The 21,121-nt window shown below is 39.2% G+C and overlaps 1 protein-coding gene across 2 annotated transcripts in view; it reads left to right on the plus strand.

Moving 5' to 3' along the window:
- Nucleotides 1–3,010: 3,010 nt before the first annotated feature.
- The window catches only part of LOC115525502 (tubulin-specific chaperone cofactor E-like protein), a 145,985-nt gene continuing 127,874 nt past the window's right edge, over nt 3,011–21,121 (plus strand). Inside the window, exons 1-4 of one of the 2 annotated variants that reach the window (XM_036064311.1) lie at nt 3,011–3,312; nt 3,483–3,590; nt 15,038–15,187; nt 16,879–17,018. In XM_036064311.1, the coding sequence (XP_035920204.1) occupies nt 15,055–15,187; nt 16,879–17,018 (273 nt within the window). In that variant the 5' untranslated portion in view covers nt 3,011–3,312; nt 3,483–3,590; nt 15,038–15,054. The remainder of the gene's footprint in view (nt 3,313–3,482; nt 3,591–15,037; nt 15,188–16,878; nt 17,019–21,121) is intronic. The other variant, XM_030332480.2, reaches the window with a different exon arrangement.

Raw genomic sequence — 21,121 nt, forward strand, 5'->3', positions numbered from 1 at the left:
ATATATATTTATACATATAAATATCTAATACATATATTAATATATGTAATATGTAAATATATACAATATAAATATATATAAAGATATATATACACACTGTGTGTGTGTATGGCATATGTCCATACTTTTTTGAAATATTTTATATCGTGGTAAAATATAAGATAAAATGCAGTTTAAAACCATTTAAAAATTTTTTTAAACATTTATTTATTTTTGAGAGACAGAACAAGACAGACATGTGTGGGGGAGGGGCAGAGGAGGTGGGTACACAGAATCCAAAGCAGGCTCCAGGCTCTGATCTGTCAGCACAGAGCCTGATGCGGGGCTCGAACCCACGAACCGTGAGATCATGATCTGAGCAAAGTCGGATGCTCAACCCACTGAGCCACCCAGGCGCCCCGTTAACCATTTTAAAGTATGTGGTTCAGTGGCATTAAGTATTCACATTATTCTACAACTATCAACACCATCCATCTCCAGGACTTTTTCATGTTCCTAAACTGAAACTCTGTCCCCTTGAATCAGGAATCCTCATGCTTCACTCTCCCCAGTCCCTGGCGACATCTTCTACTTTCTTTCTCTGTGAATTTGGCTACTATAGATCCCTCATATAAGTGTAATCATATGGTATGTGTCCTTTTATATCTGGTTTCTTTCACTTAACATTATGTCTTCAGAGTTCACCCATGTTGTAGCACGTGTCAGAATTTCCTTTCTTTTCAAAGCTGAGTAATATTTCATTATCTGTATACACACCACATCTTGCTTATCCATTCATCCATTCACGGATATTGGGGTCATTTCCATCTTTCGGCTATTGTGAATAATGCTGCTATACAAATATCTTTTCAAGTCCAAGCTTCCAGTCCTTTTTTTATGTATCCACAAGTAGGATTGCTGGGTCATATGGTAAATTATAAGTTTAATGTTTTGAGGAACTGCCATACTGTTTTCCCGCAGCAGCTATACCATTTTACATTCTCACCAGAAAGGCACATATATTCATCTTTCGTTACTACACAGTGCCTGTTCTCAAGTATGGCATAAATCACTAGCTTTTGCATATAAAATGTGAAGTATTAATATGGATACTAAAATAATCAGTATTAAATTTGTTGTGACTATAGTTTTTGCAGAAGAATTTAACTTGTGCTAGGTAGCAAATATTTCTGACTCCTCCTGATTCATTGCTATATCATTTCATCTCTTATTTTTGGAATCTCCATGGAGAGGTAGACATAATTATGCGTTTCAGTAGCTATGAAACATTTTTGTTCACAAGGACTCTGGTCTCAGAGTTTATTAATAAAACTGCTTTATTTTGTTTTGTAAAATACATTTGATATCCACAATCAAAAGTGATTAGAAGACTCATTGATTAGCACATTTATAGAGTGCTGATTATGTGTAAAGGTCCAGTCCTTGATAGATACAAAGAAACATTATGATATGGTCCTTACTCTCAAGAGCTATACAATCGAAGGCCATGAGACATAAACACATGAAAATCACATTACTGGGCCAAAGTTAAATAATAATGGCATGTAGGACAAAAATGATACCATGCTAACATGTGACTGATTAATCGCCCGCTGAAAATTTTAGGCAGTAGATACCCTGAGCTCAGCTCAAAGGAAAAGGACCATTATGGCAGGAGGTATCTGTGAAGTTTATTCTGAGCAAGATATTGAAGAATACATAAAATTTAGAGAAGAAGGGGAAAGACCTTCCAGTTAAGGAGGAATGACATTAGAAGTGTCAGAGATTTTTATTGCCTGAATCACTAATTGGCAAATTGGCATGGTCCTGGGACCAAAAACAGATCAAATCTATTTAACAAAGTTACAAGTAAGTCCTCCCAGCTGTACATTAATGCTACCATGCTCCCTGGGTGGTGATGGGAGTAGTAATAGCGGAGGCAGTAGAAACTATAGTAAATGGATATTTATTAAGAGCTTTCTAGGTGCCAGGCACTGTGCTAAATACTTATTACCCATATTGTCTCCATTCGTTAGCAACCCTATGAGCTGGGAGCTGGGGGCTATTACTCTTTTTTATGGATGAGGCAATGGAGACTCCGAGAACCGAAGTAACTTGCCCACAGTCACACAGAGCAGTAGAGTCAGTTCTGATTTACCTCCAGGCAGTTTGGTTTTTATTTTTTATTTATTTTTTTTTTTCAACGTTTATTTATTTTGGGACAGAGAGAGACAGAGCACGAACGGGGGAGGGGCAGAGAGAGAGGGAGACACAGAATCGGAAACAGGCTCCAGGCTCCGAGCCATCAGCCCAGAGCCCGACGCGGGGCTCGAACTCACAGACCGCGAGATCGTGACCTGGCTGAAGTCGGACGCCCAACCGACTGCGCCACCCAGGCGCCCCCAGGCAGTTTGGTTTTTAGAAACAGCACATGTTACCTACCACTGGGCAAACCACCATAGCACTAAATGTGGAAGAGGCTAGTGATCTGGAAACTTTGCAACTTTTCTGTGTAGCTGCTGTTTAACATCCTGGCAATCCCTGGTTATGTGCTGGAATGGTGTGTAAATTCTGCTACAAGGCTGCTTGCAGAGTGATGGACTAGTAGTTTGTTCCTAGTGAGGCCTTGCTTTAACTTAATAGCTTTTGTAGGTGTTCAGGAGGAGAGATAATGGGGGTAATCTCTTCTGTATTCAGCTGAGTAATGACCTTAAACTTGTGTATTCACAGTTGAAAGATAGCATGCATATATGATTTTCTTCTGATGAAAACTACTCTGCTCAAGAGACTAATATCCGTTGCTTTTTGGTGGGAAGGAGAAGTTAAAAATAATTTTTGCCCCTTTGGTGATGAGACTAGCCCTGCTGCTTAGTTTTGTGGTTCAGTTCCCCTGATGTGGTTCCAAGGCATGTTTTGGCTATGATCGTTTTCGATTATTTTAATAAGTTGTGTTTCTATGATTTGTGCATGGTGTCATATACTGTTGACATGAAATATACCTTTTTTTTTTTTTTTTTTTTTTGAGTAAAGATAGCATGACTCAACAGATTAGGGGTACCGAAAGTATGACTTAGCATGCTGGTTGGGCCGTGGCAACTCAAGCAAGTCAGCTCAGTTTCGTGTCCTGTAAACAGAGATAAGTGTCAGTTTGTCTATTTCAGAGGGTGGTTATGGAAATTACTAGCCTTTAAAAGATTGTTAATCTCGGTGTGGGGAGACTTGGCTTTTGGAGAACATTGACTCAAGAGCAAATGTATCTACCTCCTGAATTTTGAGTGAGTGAGACATTAAAGCCTTGAGATTTTCCCAAATGGAATCTTGCCATATGGAAAGGTAGGGTTGGATGCAAATTTGTTTGTGAAGGGGTTAGACGGGGAGTAAGAGTGGAACTCTCCTTGGAAGCCATTGAAGTAAAGGATATAGTGAATGTTGAGCGTTTTTCACTGTTCTTGTGATGGCTGAAAGTGTATGGAAAGTGATTTTTTTTTTTTTTTTAATTTCAGAATGCATGATTTCATAGGATATAGACAACTGGCTTAAGCCAACATTTCTGGACAGTAAGAAACTGCAAATCAAGGAAGAAGTGCTTAGAAATATTTTCACATAAAGAGGTACTTAAGTCTAAATAGCAGTGTTTTCTTTTTATGTATGTGTGTATGTATGTTTGCATTTTATTTTCTTTTAATAGCGGTATGTTCTTAATTTTTTAACTACTTTTTCATCAAAATCGTAACATTCTTGGGCTAGAGCATTTAGATAAGACCTGTCAAGTGCTGTGTTTATGTCCAGTAGACCATGCCCAGGAGGGGCAGTCCTGTTTGCTACTGTGTGGCTGTAGATGAGAAAACGGACTTTTTGTCCAACATTAAACATGCCTCATATGCAATATAGTTCTTTCGTAGACAACACAGACAGCTCTGAAGCCGTACTCACTGGTAACACGGAGTCACAGTTTTAGACATCTTTGGCGTCACTACTATAATGAAGTAAAGAATTTGGGTTAGATATTTTAAGGTCTGTCATGCTCTTAAGGTGAAGCAAAGTGATGTGGTACGTGAAGGGGGAAGCAGTGCCCCACTGAAAGCATAACCCAAGGACTGACCAGGAGTCTGAATTCACATTTCATTTGGCAGTGTTGGATTTTTTTTTTTTTTAATCTTCTACCAAAAAGAGTTGATATGCCACATTATTACACTTGGGTGTAGTTTAGTGTGCAGTTGAGAGACTGAGAAACAGGGTGGTTCTTAGTAGGCTGTGAAACTGGGGCATGGTGTATTATGATAATGGATTTATCAGCTGCGGTCAAGTTTTGCACTTGGAATGCTTAGAGTAAATTTATGAATTGGTGAACTATAATTCTACAGACTCATTCTGAAACTTTAATTAGCTTATTTTCCTTACTTTTCATCCCAAGAAGGCATCCACTAAGGTATAGTACATAATGGTCAGAGGAGGTTAAGTGAGATAAAATTACAGGTATGCATACTTTATGATAAATGAAATTAGATACTCCATACAGGATGAGACTGTCTAGGTTAATTGTATTGCCTTGGACAATGTCCCTTGGACAATGTCCCACTTCAAGATAACAAGATAGCTGTCATTCATGACTTCAGTGGCAAAGATTGTTTAACGGAATACTTTAGAAACCTGAAAAATGATTATTATGTAGATATGTATTTATTGGTATAGAAAGTTTTTCATGAGCTATTTAGCAAAAAGGCAGGTTGCGCAACTACCTGAAAGTAGTTTAATTTCGTTAAAAAGTTATGTATCTCCATAGCATGGGAAAATGGCCCAGAAAAAATACACACCATTAGGCGCATCCTCAGGCTTAACCTACTTGCTACATCTGTCGACCACAGCTTCCTGCTCTGGCTGTGGCTCTAATATGATGTGATGTGCTTCTGATATCAATAGCTTTTGATAACACCTATTTACATGCTAGCTTACCTAATAAAACAAGAAACTACATCTACATGGAAACTACATGGGATTACAGGTCTCTCACTGATTTTCAACTGGAAATTTTTAAAAATTTGGAATGTCTATCACTTACATTTCTAAAAAACAATTATTTAGAAAGAAGCTTATTAATAGACCTTCATCCATTCATTAATTTAATCATTCCTGGAGGGAAAAATATATCCCACAGAGTAATTATGTTTCATTGGGGTACATTTATGCTGAAGATGAGAGAGATTTAGAAAACAAAACAAAGTCCCAGGTACCTGAAATGTCTGAGAATCTGGCAAAATTTGGGTATAGTGGGGGTTTTTCTAAAAAGGAAGCTTTCTGGTGATGGTGTTAGGAATCCACAAAGCAGAAGTTAAATGGGCTTTAATAAACAAATAAACACGTGTCTGCGTGGCTGAGTTAAGTGTCCAACTCTTGATTTCGGCTCAGGTCATAACCTCACGGTTGTAAGATCCAGCCCTGCATCAATCTCTGAGCTGGGCGTGGAGCCTGCTTAAGATTTTCTGTCTGTCTCTTTCTCTCTCTCTCTCTCTCTCTCTCTCTCTCTCTCTCTCTGTCTCTCTCCTCCTCTGCTCCTTCTTGCTCTCTCTTTGCCCCTCCCCTGCTCTTTTTAAAAACCAACAAACAATAAAAAATAAACTTGTAAAAATTGAGAAAGCTAGTAATCCTAAGAGGTTCTTTGAAGCTATTCAAGAGCTTTTCCTCTTTAGACTTGTTTTGTTGGTATGTTGTTAACCTCCTCCACCTGCCTCACCCCCAAATTCAGCCTACACATTTCTCTTTTGTCCTTTTTAAGAAAGACCAAGATCTAAAACTGTTCTTTCTGAACACTTGGTGTTTCTTCATCACCTGTCCTATCTTTTCTGCTTTCATCTGAGTTTCTCAAAGGCATGGTCTATACTCAGTCTTCACTTATTTCCTTCATTCCCTGTGCTATGGTTTCTATGCCCTCTCTGTACTGAAACTGCTTCCCTTAAGGTAACAAACTCCTAATTGCCCAGTCCTTTAAGGATTAAAAAATTCTCATCATTTTTCACCTCTTGTATTCGCAGTGATCTATCAAGTTTTCTTTTATCCATATAAGAGGAAGCTGACCTGAGCAAGGTCAGTCATGAGCTAACCGTTGTCCCCCACCTGCAGTCAAGCCTCCTGCCTCACCTGCTCTCCCCACATGTCTTTTCTGTTTTAGCAGTATCACTTCATAGCCATGTTTCATGTCTCTTGTGCCTGTTCACGTTCTGTTTCCTGTGCCTGGAATACTCTTCTCCATCCTGTTAACCTAGTCTTCATTGTCTTTCAAAATGGCTCACGATTTACCTTCAGCCTCCTTGATCATGCTTCCAAAAGTGAATCACTTCTGTTTGAATTCATTATTTCTATGTGGCTTATTTCAGGTTTGTGTTATCTCTGTGAATTTCCTTCTAGATTGTGGATGCCCTGAAGGCAAAGTTTGGATTTTACTCATTCTCTCTTTCTTTCAGCGTTTAGTCCAGCATTTGACATAGATCTGGTGTCTGGTTCATCTTTGTTTTTGTTTTCAGGATTTTTTTATTTTTTGTTTTTTGTTCATCTTTGTTGAATGAAACTAAATGAGGCTGTAAGCTTTGTGAGGGCAACACATTTCATGAACGAACGGATAGGCAAATAAGCCTAATGGGAACCACTTGATAAAGTGCAAAAAAAGAGCAGAGAAAACTAAGTATATTTGTTGTCCCCAATTTTATTAAACAAGTGATAAAGAGATTCTTATTCTCAGATTGTCTTGTAAGGGAAATAGGCACCTAAGTGCAGAAAGATGAAGGGAACAAGGTGTCATCTGACCAAAGGAAGCTAAAAGTGAATTGGTAGAGCCTCTCCCAAAGTGTTTAGTTTAAGTTTTGTTTTCAAATATTTGGTAACAAAATACCAGCAGGTAGCTTTTAGAGTGTGGTTTTGCTGCCCTTCTCCGATGAATAGATAAGATGGGTTAGCTGTACATAAGTCGGTCCCATGTCAGATGGCTGAAAATAATTTAAAACTACCTAGGAGTGTTTCCCTCTTCTCCATTAGTTTAATGCTATGAAAACTCTTCCTTGATATTTAGGCTCATCCTAAATTAATGCATATTTCGAATTATTATGATTTATTTTTTAGAACTGTGAATCTGGGGGCACCTGGGTGGCTCAGTCGTTAAGCATCCGATTTCGCCTCAGATCATGACCTCACGGTTCCTGAGTTTGAGCCCCACGTCGGTCTCTGTGCTGACAGCTCAGAGCCTGGAGCCTGCTTTGGATTCTGTGTCTCCCTCTCTCTCTGCCCCTCCCCTGCTCACACTCTGTCTCTGCCTCTGTCTCTGTCTCTCTCTCTCTCTCTCTCTCTCTCAAAAATAAGTAAACATTAAAAACAACAACTGTGAATCTGTTCCCAGCCATTTACCCTTGCAGTAATGTGCATCCTGCACACGAAGCACCTTCCTGCTTCAGGAAGCACTGCTCTTTTTGGTCGTCTCCACAGTGACAGGTGCCTGGGAAGCCCAGAGCTCCCGGAGCATCCCTGGGCTTACGGCTTTGTAAGCTCTGCCTCCTGGAGTCCTTGTGGTTCCAAAGTCACAGTAGTTTTGATACAGCTTGGGTAATTTGTATAAAATATTTACTTAACTTTTATTAACCCATTTAACTTGGCTAGCAAAGGAAGTGACCCTGCAGGCCTGAGGGTATTCTTCCAACCCCTCTGTACACGTCACGGTGAACTTTTGCTTCACCTTTGTTAAGGCCCTGGGGAGCCTGTGTGCTCTGGCTCTGTCTTACCCTCCCCTCGTTTAGTCTCGTTCTGTGGCTCAGGTGGGTTTCGTTCTTTCTTTTTCTTTGCCAGTTGCTGTGTTACAAAAGTATTTATTTCCTTTTGGCCACCATGCTATTTCTCTTTTCTTCTTCCTTCCCTAATTCCTTTAAAAATTATTACTAATATTCTATATTCCACATGGAATTCCAAATTCCAGTTTGGAACTTTTTTCACAGGCAGTTGATAACAATGAGGAATTAAAAAGCCATTTGGTAGATTATTAGCTCATTCGCAGATAGATCACTTAAAAATGTTTATGTTTCAAAAAGATAACAGTATATGAAAGGAAAAAAGATGATGTATACATGCAGTGAGCTCAGGTGGTTCAAATGGGTGCAGTGAAAAAGCGAATCTCCTTTCCACCCTTATTCTTCATTTCCTCCCTCTGGATTTTTTTTTTTTTTTTTGAAGTTGTGAGTGAGGCTAGTGGTATTGGTATTCACACTTCATGAAGTATGGTACTCCACCATAAAGTATTTTTGTGAAGTACATATTGATCTTGCGTACCGGTGTGAAGATTTGTCTTGTGTATCTTCCAGTGTTAGTGGTCAGAAGTGTTCTGTTTTCAGTTGTGTTGAGTTTCATACCGACTTTGACCTGACCCTTTGCTGGGAACATCAAGTGTGAATGGTTTGACAGTGATGAGGAGTTTTAAGTGACTGGACATTCTTTTCTTATACTAATCTATTTGGCAAAAATGTACTAAGCACTTTATCGTCCAATTTGCACTTCATCCTGACTTTCTCCAAGCACTTTTACAAGAGCACATTATGGTTCAGATTTGAGGCACAAAGCAGTTGAGATTTTCACAGGCACACTCCACAACTTGGTAATGGAACCAACATCACCCAAGACTCCTGGCTCCCTGGCTTTCAGAACCAATTCAGAATACTTTTACAAATGCATTAGAACTCTGCCAACTACAGAGGTAGTGAGATGTAATTTGACACCTGTTCTTTCCAGAAAGTCATAGATTACCCCCTCCACCCCCCCCACCAAAACCTTTTAAAAGGCTCCAGTTAAAGATCTTTTTCCATCCTGTATTTCCTCATTTTTCAGTCTGTTTGGTTTTCAGTTTTCCTTTCCCACCTACTGTTCCTCCTAAAACTGCCCCAACAGATTTTGAGTAGATTTATGTTACTGATCCATTTTGCAATCTTAATGTTCTAATTCAAAGCCCATGTATTCTTGTGTACACTATCTACATTCCTGGAAGGCTATTCCAATAGAGTATCCTGGAAAATGACCAATGAAGGCGCCTGGCATTGCTTTTAAGTCTTTAGGAAAAAAAGAATATGAAACAAACCTCTAGACTATTTGGAAGAGTTTTTAAAGCATGGGGCCATGAGGAATAACTTGTTAAGTTCCCGTGATTGCTGGCTTACTAGGACTTATTTTAATGTGAGTATGCCTCTAGTGTTGCCATCCCTCATTTTGCCTGTATTTAAGTTGTGTATTAGATTATTGCCCTTGAATTGGCTTGAGTTTAAGTGGTTCTAAAGCTTCCAGTTTAAAGATGCTATTTAAACTTGGTGAACATTATTTTGACACACAGTGAGTTGAGCACCCTCCCTACACACTTTTTATTCTTTTTTTTAAAAAAAAATGTTTATTTATTTATTTTTGAGAGAGAGAGTGTGTGCGAGCAGGGGAGGGGCAGAGAGAAAGACGGAGAGAGAGAATCCCAAGCAGGCTCCATGCTGTCAGCACAGAGCCTGATGTGGGGCTTGAACTCACTAAGTAACTCACTGACAGTGAGATAAGATCAAGACCTGAGCTGAAATTAAGAGTCAGACTCCCAACTGAATCATCCTGACACCCCATTGAACTGCCAAGTATATAAAAGATAACAATGTAACCTCTTTGACTTTTGTTAACCACTTCCAAAAATTCTGTTGGCATTCTGCTTGAGACCGGTCTTTGATAAGAACCGTGGTGTCTGTCCCTAGTGGCATAGCACCTGCCCTGTGTTGTCTGCTGTTGGTGATAAGTTTACATTGTAAAAGAACCTTCCACCTGAAGATTCCTGAAGTCTTTGATGAACACATACACTTCAGTTTTGTGACAACAATCAGCACTGAGTTGGAGGACAGCAGCATTTATCACTCCGTGTGGATGGAAAGAACAAACTGCCTTGTACTAACAGGTTCTGTCTTTAAGCTCACGAATGAGGATCCTGACAGAGGGCAGTCCTGAATTTTCAAGATGTCGTGTGATATCCTCATTGTGAAATGTACTTCATAGTCTAGACCTTGATAAATGAAACTTCTGTTCAGTAGATGGCCATGTGCTTAGTGAGTATCTACTCTGTGTTCTAGGCATTTGTGAGTTGATTTTACAAAGTACAGTAGACTTGGCCCTGGTAGTAATTTAGGGAATGGGCCAAGTTTAAAGACCACTTTTATATTCATGTTTTTTTTTCAAATTCTTATTACAAAACTGAGAGGAACATTTTAGCCCATCTATAGGTGAGAAAATTAAAGTAGAGAGAGGTTACATAGCTAGCTTATGTTCTACCCAGCTAGTAAATGATCGAGCCTGAGTTTTCTATGTTCATGTGCTTTCTACCATACTACGACTTCCTGTAATATGTAATTAATAACATGTGTATATTTTAGAGCTTTACAACAGCCCTGTAATCCCAATAATGCATTTGTATATTTTAGAGCTCTGTAGCAGCCCTGAAGCCCATTAGTCTAGATGTTCCTATGGTATCTTACAGACAAAGACATTTGAGTCCTAGAGAAATAGTGTCTTGCCTGATGACACAAAACTATTAAGTGGTAGTACTGAGGGGGGCTTACACCTACTCCCCATCCTGAATTCTCTGCTCCTCCTGCTTGGCACACTGGAAGCTAGTGGTTTTTGGACTCCACAACATTTATTGAGTTCTGTATAGTGCACTGTGCCAGATGCTGGGAATTAATATTGGAGAAATAAAATGACCCTGGGGTGTTCCCCTTTATACTGTAATGGTGGAGCTAGTATAGTCACATGAGAAAATACCTACCACTCAGCATAATTAAACCATATAAGCAAAAGTAAACCAGTGTAACATAGTGAAGTAAATATGTCACTTCCAATGGCAAATAGTTTGGAGCATTATCTGGCGCATATCACACAGCCTTCTGAGAAGTTTTTTAATGCTCATACCTGCTGGTTTCTTTTAGGACCATATACAAGTAGTCATTTTCAGCCTCTTCAGCTTTACTTGCTGCTTCTCTGTAATCTATAATCATATGTTCATCCCTCTTCTATTTTAAGAGGAAAAATCTTGACAGTTGCCCCCAATTCTCTACTCTGTCCTGTTCCTGCCTAATTTATCAGCCCATTTCATCCTCCCCTTCTTGTCAGCTGCCCTTCTAATTAAAACTTCTCAGAATGTTGGGGCGCCTGGGTGGCTCAGTTGGTTGAGCATCTGACTTCGGCTCAGGTCATGATCTCACAGTCTGTGGGTTTGAGCCCCGCGTCGGGCTCTTTGCTGACAGCTTGGAGCCTGGAGCCTGCTTCGGATTCATGCTCTGTCTCTCTCTGTCAAAGATAAATAAACATTAAAAAAAAATTTTTTTTAAAAACTTCTCAAAATGTTGACTGTACGCTCTACTCTGTGGTTGTTCCATTCCTTCATGACTCTGCTCCCTCTGCCTGTCCTTTAAACAGCAGTGTCCCTGAGAGTTCGATTGTCCTGCTGTTCTTCTTAGAAATATTGCCTGTATCCTGATGATGTAGAAATCTTCATCTCTAGCTCACATTTCTCACCCAACTGCAGACTGTTTCCTTGGATAGCCCACAGATACCTCAGACTGGAAGTGGATAAAGTGGATTTCATCATTTTCTTCTGCAAAATGAAATCTCTTCATATTTTCTTTTTGCTTAATGGTATCATCAGTCACCTGGTCACCTGTGCTAGAAACCTGGGGATCAGTCTTGACTCTATCTTCTTCTCAGCCCCTATAATTCCTGAAAAGCTTGCTTTAACATATATATGTATACATACATACATAAATATATATATATACATACATATATATACACATACATATATATACATACATATATATATACACATACATATATATATATACATACATATATATATATATATTTTTTTTTTTTTTTTAACTTGGAGACTGGACTGAAAAGCTTGCTTTTCTAAATTGACCTTGAATCTGCCCCAGCTTTCTCTTTATACTAACACTGTATTAGGTCAGGCCCTTGTCATCTCTCTCCTGGTTTTGTTTTTTTGTTTGTTTGTTTTGTTTTTAACATTTTAAGAACATTGCACTTTATTTTTTATTGAGGTGTAACTAGCACACAGTGTTATATTAGTTCCAGGTGTGCAGCATATTGATGCAACAATCCTGTACATCACTCAATACTTGCCACAATAAATGTAGTCAGCATTGTCACCATACAACATTATTATAATATTGTTGAGTATATTCCCTATCCATGACTTTTTTTTAATAACAAAGTTTGTATTTCTTAATCCTTTTTATTTTTGAGAGAGAGAATGTGAGCTGGGGAGGGGCAGAGAGGGAGACACAGAATCCGAAGCAGGCTCCAGGATCTGAGCTGTCAGCACAGAGCCCCACGCGGGGCTCGAACTCACAAGCTGCGAGATCATGACCTGAGCCAAAGTCGGACGCTTAACTGACTGAGCCATCCAGGCGCATCCCCCTTCTTATCTATTTTGCCCATCTCCCAACCTGTCTCCCCTCTGTCAACCATCAGTTTTTCTTTGTATTTAAAGGTCTGTCTTTTTGTTTGTTTTGTTTTTTAAATTCCATATATAGGTGAAATCATATGGTATTTGTTTTTCTCTCTCTGGCTCATTTCATGTAGCATAATGCCCTCTAGGTTCATCCATGTTGTCCCAGATGGCAAGATCTCGTTCTTTTTTATGGCTGAGTAATATTCCATTGTATGTATGTATGTATGTAGGTATGTATGTATACATACCTACACACATACCACATCTTTATCCATTCATCTGTCTGTGGGCACTTGGATTGCTTCCATATCTTGACTATGGTAAGTAATGCTGCAGTGAACATAGGGGTGCATATACCTTTTCGAGTTAGTGTTTTCACTTTCTTTGGGTAAATACTCAGTAGTGGAAAAACTGATTATATGGTATCTCTATTTTGAACTTTGGGGGGAACCTCAATACTGTTTTTCACAGTGGTTGCACCAAGTTACATTCCCACCGGAGTACACGAGGGTTCCCTTTACTCCACATCCTCTTCCAACACTTGTTTCTTGTCTTTTTGATAGCAGCCATTCTGACTGATGTGAGGTGTTACCTCATTGTGGTTTTGATTTGCATTTTCCTGATGATTAGTGATGCTTGAGCTTTTCATGGACCAATTGGCGATCTGTACATCTTCTTTAGAAAAGTGTCTATTTAGGTCCTCTGCCCATATCTTAATTGGTCTTTTTTTTAGTGTTGAGTTGGATAAGTTCTTTATATGTTTTGAGTATTAATCCCTTATCAGATACATCATTTATAAATATCTTTTCCTGTTTAGTAGGTTGCCTTTTGTTCTGTTGATGGTTTCCTTTGCTGTGCAAAAGCTTTTTATTTTGATGTAATCCCAATAATCTATTTTTGCTTTTATTTTCCTTGCCTGAGGTCTCTCCTGTATTTTTGTGGTATCCTTCTAGCTCTTCTCCCTGCCTTTGATATGTATTTCCTCTTATTCATCAGCTACTTGATTGCCAAAAAGAGCTTCCTACAAATTTTAATTGTTGTATTCCCGTTCTTAAAACCTGTTAGTTTCTTGTTATCCTGTTTTCTACAGGATAAAGTCCAGCTTCTTAATGTAGTACATACGATCTCCTCTGAGGTTCCTGATTAGTTACTCCTTATGCTATTTTCTGTTAGGCCGTTGTGCATTCTGATTGCTATACCTTTTTACATGTTATCCCTTCTTCTTAGAGTACTCTTAACTCACCTTCCTTTTTATGATTATTTTAGTAAAAAGCTTAGCATCTGATAGTTGGAACTATGGAGGTCAATTAGTTGCCTACATTTTGATTTATATTTAATATAGCTCATAGGCCAGCCCATCAAGATAATGGGTTAGCAGGCTGTCAGAAGTTAGCATTTTACTTTGTTTTGTTTGTTTGTTTATTTAGTTTAGAGAGAGGGCATGAGCATGGGAGGGGGCAGAGGGAGAGAGAAAGAGACTCTCAAGCAGGCTCCATGTTCAGCACGGAGCCCAACTCAGGGCTCAATGCCATGACCCTGGGTTCATGACCAGAGCCAAAATCAAGAGTCAAACACTCAACTGAATGAGCCACCTAGGGGCCCCTAGCATATTTTTAACATTACCTGTTTTAACCTCTGCGTGAGTACTAAGAGGATGCTAGAGTTACTGTATATTTGGACCCTAAGCTGAGGTTAGACACTGAAGATGCTACCCAAACTCAAAACCAAAAGAAATGACATTCTGTATTAGTTAGGATTAGGTCCATTTGTAACTAATTGAGAAACTGAACCCTGGCTTAAATAAAACAGAAGGTTATATATCTTTCACAGAAATTTCCAGAGGTATGCAAGCCAGCACCATTATGGCAGCCCAGTTCCATGAAGTCCTCAGGGACTTAGGTTCCTTTCAGCTCTTTGTTTTCCTTCCTCGGGGTGTGTTTTTTGGGCCCGTAGTGCAAGGTGGTATTTGTTTTCTAGGCAATAGAATTGAGCCAGAGACCAGGAAGGAGGCAAAGGCATTACTCTGGCTATCTGCCATAGACCATTTCTATCCCGTCAACTAGAACCTAGTCATATACTCATCCCTAAGTCCGATGTATACAGTTAAAAATTCTTTTAGGGTGGAAGAAGAGGAGAATGGATTTTGAGGGATAAATATCAATGGATTCATCTAAACTCTTTAATCTGATGTTGAGTCTATACCTTTCCTTTCAGTCCTTTTTCCTCTAACTTACCACATAAACCCCATGTTCCAGCCCAAAGTCTTTCTATTTCCGTTGGCTGGAAATGACTGTCTCCTTATCAACATCTTGTGGCACTGTTATTCTGGATTGCAGTTATCATATACTGGACTGCATTGCTGTCATTTGTCTACATATGTAGCCTCCCTGTATCGTAAGGTCTCACCACAGTGTATATTCCTGGGAGCGTTGACCGTGTCTCATATGTCTGTACTGCCTGGGCTGGTGCATTCTAAATAATTGGTTTGCGATACAAATTTCTTATATGCTAAATGAGTAACTTGGATGATTTCTTGGTTTCTTGTAGAATTTTAGGAAAGGAAGATGGATCAACCTAGTGGAAGGAGTTTTATGCAAGTATTATGTGAAAAATATAGTCCTGAAAACTTTCCTTACCGTCGTGGTCCTGGGATGGGAGTCCATGTCCCAGCCACACCTCAGGGCTCTCCTATGAAAGGTAAGATAGACGTGACCTAAAACATTTATTTACTGGAGCTTAGTACTTGGGACATCAAACCAGATATTGCCTTGTTTGTAAGTTATTTCCTTTATTTTGGAATTCGAGTTGCATAGTCTTTCTTTCTTGTTAGGACTTCAGTTTTTTGAAAAACCCAAAAGGATCTCTTTTCCTACAGACTGGCTGGAAGCTGGCTTACTTGCGCTCATAAGGCGCGAACGATATCTGAGTGGTGATGTTTCAAATATGTGTTCTGACGAGGAACTTCAGAGGATGTGAGATAGTCCAAGACTGGCCTGTGCCCTCAGTGACCTTACAACCTAATTGGATTACAAAATACTCACATTTACAAGCATCTAACACAGTTATGTGCAGTTCACGTTGAGCCAAATGATTGGCACAGTGATTGGGAAAGAAATTTAGGAGAGAGTTAATAAATATGATCAGGAAAGGGTTCAAAGCTATGAGACTTGAACGGACTCTTTAAGAATGTAGAATTTGGTTAGGGAGGAGATAAAGACATAGATCTAGGAGAGGGGGTATGGTGTGAGCAGAGATCTACAGCATTTAGAAATGTGCAAGATGTGTCTCTCGCTTACGTGTTAGGCTCATGCGTATTGAACAGCTCTTGGATGTAGTTCTTGGTGAGTGTGGGAGATCAATATTGACAGTGTTTTAGTTCCTGTGTTCCTCAATACAACTGTCTTATCACTCCATATAAATTGGAATGGCAGAAAGAGGTGGCTTTCTTACTTAGTCATTTTTTTTCAAGCTTCATTTCCATGCTGAAAAATTTGATACTGGAAAGTGCTGAGTTGAAAAATTACATGATTTGAGGCCTCCATGAGTCAAATATTTCCTTTGTGAGTCCTTATTTCATACCAGATAGGGAAAGAGTGGCTGAATTCTCATGTCTGTCCTTTTTCCTAGGGCAAGAAGCATGGTTTTATTGACACGTATTTTTGAACCAGGCAGTAGTTGGACCAAATTCATTAAATAGTTTAAGACCCTGCAATACTTTCTCCCATTACAATGATGTATTTTTAAATGTCTAATTTTCATAAAGGACACATTCTACATGGATATGAAACAGAAATGATTGACAGAGAAGTATGAGAGAAAGAGACGTAGATTTTTAATGAATCCACTTAAGTGAGGAGGATTTCCTCAATGATAGGAATTTGAAAATAGGAGTGATTTCACAGTAGACTAACTAACGGTTTGAAATAATTTTCAAGGGCAGCAATTGGTGGAAATACACATCAGACAGAAAAGAGCTATCCAGAATGATACTTTTGAACTAAATTTTAAAAAAGAAAGAATTGAGGCCAATTAGAAGGCAGTGGTAGTCCAGATGAATCACAGTTTCTAGTGTTCAGATGATAAGATCATAGCAAGGATGATAGCTGTGTTGTTTGTAGTTGAGATCAGCAATCCTGCCATGGGGGGAAGCCTGCAAGACTTTTTGGGTTGTACTAGTCCAGTACTTTTGTTCTCCTCCTGGTCCATATTTGACTGTTTCCCGTTAAATTCAGTACCCTTTGATCCCATCATATTCTGTATTTTCCAGGTCCTCGTGTAATTTTGTGCTGTTTGGTTTTGATTCCTGGGGGCTGAATGTATGTAGACAAGAATCAGGCTGATTTAGAAAGTGTTGTGTTCCCCACCCCACCCCCCCGCCCCCGATTCAGATCGCCTCAACCTCCCAAGTGTACTGGTGTTGAACAGCTGTGGAATAACATGTGCAGGAGATGAAAAAGAAATTGCTGCCTTCTGTGCTCATGTGTCGGAACTAGATCTTTCTGACAACAAACTCGAAGACTGGCATGAGGTAAAGTTTTTATATTGCTGCATTTTGGTGAATTCTACTGAATTCTGGTTCTCACTGGAGATTCTTGGCTCTGTGTCTCAAGATAAATAACTGACTACTTCGGCTGTTCTGTTGGTTTTTTTTTTTTTTTTTTTTCAATTAACATTGTTACTGCTAATTTTTCATTAATGTGAAAAGCACCAAGGAACTTTATTCCAGGCATCTAGAGGTTAATAAGGCTCCAGAGGTGTAGACTGCCAACAATGCATTGGAGTTTCTACTGTTTCACTAGTTTACACATATCCTGTGTTCATTGTACCACTCGTTCACCATTTATTACTATAAATTCACATGAAAATTGCTTGAGCTCAAAACTAAGATTGTAAAAATATTAATTTTTATTACTGAAATTTACTCCAAAATTTAAGAACTTTTCTAAAACGAATATTTTAAAACTTTTCCTTATTCTATTAAGTCTCATAGGTGATTTGACAGACCCGATGTCTTTTGACCTCAGAGTAAGTCAAGCCAACTACACAAATAAAAGTATTAACAACATAACATTGCCTACCAGATGATAAAATTAACTCGTGGAAGCTACTGTTAAGAATTAGGGGGGCGCCTGGGTGGCGCAGTTGGTTAAGCGTCCGACTTCAGCCAGGTCACGATCTCGCGGTCCGTGAGTTCAAGCCCCGCGTCGGGCTCTGGGCTGATGGCTCAGAGCCTGGAGCCTGTTTCCGATTCTGTGTCTCCCTCTCTCTCTGCCCCTCCCCCGTTCATGCTCTGTCTCTCTCTGTCCCAAAAATAAATAAACGTTGAAAAAAAAAAAAAAAAAAAAAAGAATTAGGGAAGAAGGGGTGCCTGGGTGGCTCAGTTGAGCATCTGACTCTTGATTTCGGCTCAGGTCATGGTCCCAGGGTGATGGGATTGAGCCCTACGTCAGGGTTAGTGCTGAGCATGGAGTCTGCTTAAGGTTCTCTCTCTCTCTCTGTCTCTCTCTCTCCCTCCCTCCCTCCCTCTCTCCCTCTCTCCCTCCCTCTCTTCCTCTCTCCCTCTCTCTCCCTCCCTCTCTCTCCCTCTCCAATAAAAAAATAAAAAAGAATTAGGGAAAAATAGTTCTTCCTACTTCATTCATTCTCCTGCCTTAATTTAGGATCTTCTTTCTTGCTTAAACTGTGGAGAAAGTTTCCTGATGGATTTTCCGGCTTCCTGTAAGCTGTCTTCTATAGTGCAACCAGACTCCTTTCAATAAATGGAATAAGATTATGACACTCTCCTGCTTAAAGTCCTTTAGTTGCTAAGATCTGAACTGTCTAAATGTAGCCTTCCACCATATGGCCCTTGGCTACTTTTAGAGCTTTATCTCCATCTTTAGCCATATGCTTTTTCTTGCAGCTCATGATAAACTCTTGACATGAAAAGCTTCCTTGCTTTTATTCATTCTCAGTCCACTGCTGTTTTTCCTTGTCTCCCTGGCCTCTTCCTTCCCACGTATCTTGGCCCAAGTCACTATTCTTCTATGAAACTTTCCCCGGCTCTCATTCAGGCAGAAGTACATTATCCCAGCACCTGTATCATGATACATGTGATCATTTATCACAATGTAGTGCAGTCACTTGTATACTTGATACTTTTCCTGCTGGACCCTGAGCTTATTAAAAGTCAAGATTTTTGTCTCTATTATCATCAGCACCCAGAGTGTCATACTAGGTATTCAAATGTTTGTTGAATGCATTAATGAACAAATGATTGTATCTTAAGGATTGATCAAGACCTCTTGCTCCAACTTTTCCTGCGATCTTAAGAAGCTCACTTAATCCTTTGGTGTTTTGCTTTGCTCATCTCTAAGACGGGGCTGCAGATGAAACTAATCATTGAGGTGCTTTGTGGGTATTAAATGCCATACAGATTCGAAGACAGCTTTTTTGTTTAAAAAAAAACCTGTCGGTGACCTAGTTTTCTTCAGCTTTTCTTATTATTTGTCTGTTTCATTGTCTTGTTTACTCTGATAACTGTGCTTCTGGTTACATTTCCTATTTTTATTAAGATGTTTACCAAATTCTTTGAGATGCATGTCCTTTGATTTTTAAGTGACTTGTTAATATATATGCAGATTTGTGTTCCAAGAAATAATCTCTATTTGTACATGGATTTATTTACTAATTCATTTATCTAAACAACTAGTATAGTTCACTGTTCAACAGATTACAGTCTTTGTCTTCTTGGTCCTTTGAGATGCTTAGTTGACATGCATGCTGTGTCCATGCTGCACAGAGGCAACAAGAACTGCCTGGTTCACCCCTCCCCGTCTCCCGGATTCCCACAGTGGTCCGCTGCTGAACCTCCGGGGAGAGTCTTTAACCTGCACGGGTGACAAGTCAGACCACATTTTCCTCTGAATCATTTCACATCCTATGTTCGCAGGCTGATTGCCTTAAATGTGTTTCTTTGGGAGTGTAAAATTTCACCAAGGTTTTGTGCTTTGACCACATACATAAGCTAAGCTTTGGCCAAGTGGTGAGAACAGTTTAACAGTGATCGAGCTGGTGCCTCGGAAGAACAATCTATGTCGGCGTGGATCAGAACACAGAGTTTACACTAGGCAGTTCAGCCTTTTCTCTGCTTAGAGAAAGGTCTACACGAAATATTTTCCATCCATTAACATGTATGGCCAGAGGGTCATATGTTCATTTGTGCTCTGTATGTATATTCTTACATGTCCTCTATAAGTGTATATCCAGGCAGTTTTCAAATAAATCTTTGTTGCTGCTACCATTCGGGTTTCCGTTTTCCAATTTATTTTTGTTTTCATCATTCCTTTATATTTTGTCCTTTGCTTTAACTGTAGTTGATGCCAATCTGCTAGAATATCTATCAGAGAGCACAGAGAGATGGGAGAAACACTGACAGCAGAAGAATATTGATTTTTAGGATAGATTAAACTCTGCCAGGCTACAAATGCCTCATAGGTCACAGTTTTAAGACATTACATTTCGACCTCATTACAACCTGTGTACCTGATCACCAAAACGATAAATTCATCCCTGGCCATTAAGTCAGTTTATTTTGGCCAGTTTTTGATACAGCAACGTGGGACAAAATAAGATAGTTTGTTCTTTTCGTGTTTTGAATGGTCACTAATGTTATAAGTAACTTCTTTTGTAGTTTAAACTACTGGCTATTGTATGTATATTCAGGGACAAAGATAAATATGAGTGAGAAGTGTAATACTGTGAGGGGAGGCAAAGATTTGTCTCCATCCTTTGAAAATTGGGCATCTGTGTGTGAAAAAAGATGCATTTTTTAGCTTTTGACTTGAATTTCCCAAGGCATCTCCTTTTTCCTCCCTTTCTTATCAAAACCATTTTATAGGAGAAATTAACCCAAGTAGTTGAGAGGAGGGAGGAATTAGCCCCTCAGGTGAGGCAGAGAATAGCTTGGGTATAAGTTACAGATTGTTATCTTACAACCCTTTCCCCATTTTTCTTAAAACTTTAGTTTCTTCATTTTTACAAGCAGAGTAGAGGCTCCTCTATTCAATCATAGAACTGTAGAGACCTAGAAGGTCGTGTAAGTTCACTCCATGTTTCGGCACATGAACAACGCAGGTTTGAACTGTGTGGGTCCACTTACATGCAGGCTTCTTGCAGGACAGTACTGTAAATATATTTTCTCTTCCTTACGGTTTTCTTAACATTTTCTCTAGGTGGGTGGAGGATGGGCTAAACGAATGATGGGTACTAAGGAGGGCACTTGTGATGAGCACTGGCTGTTTGAAAGTGACGAATCACTAAATTCTTCTCCCGAAACTAATATTACACTATATGTTAACTAACTAGGATTTAAATAAAAACTTGAAACATATAGAAAAAAGAAAAAGAAGAAAAAAAGGTCAGGTGTAAAAGAGAGGATCTCTTTTGTAAAAATTCTTAAAATATCTACAGATGTAAGTGTATATGTTGGAATATGCATGCATTTTTTTTTTTTCTGGGAAGAATCGCAAGAATTTGTTCTGTTCAAATTTCATAACTGTGAACATTTTGTTACTGTTCTGTTTTGACTTCATTAAGGATTACCGGGCTGTTGAATTGGGGCCTTTTTTAGTTTTCTTTATATTTCTCTAT

The sequence above is a fragment of the Lynx canadensis genome, chromosome D1, assembly GCF_007474595.2.
Source record: "Lynx canadensis isolate LIC74 chromosome D1, mLynCan4.pri.v2, whole genome shotgun sequence".
NCBI classification, from domain to species: domain Eukaryota; kingdom Metazoa; phylum Chordata; class Mammalia; order Carnivora; family Felidae; genus Lynx; species Lynx canadensis.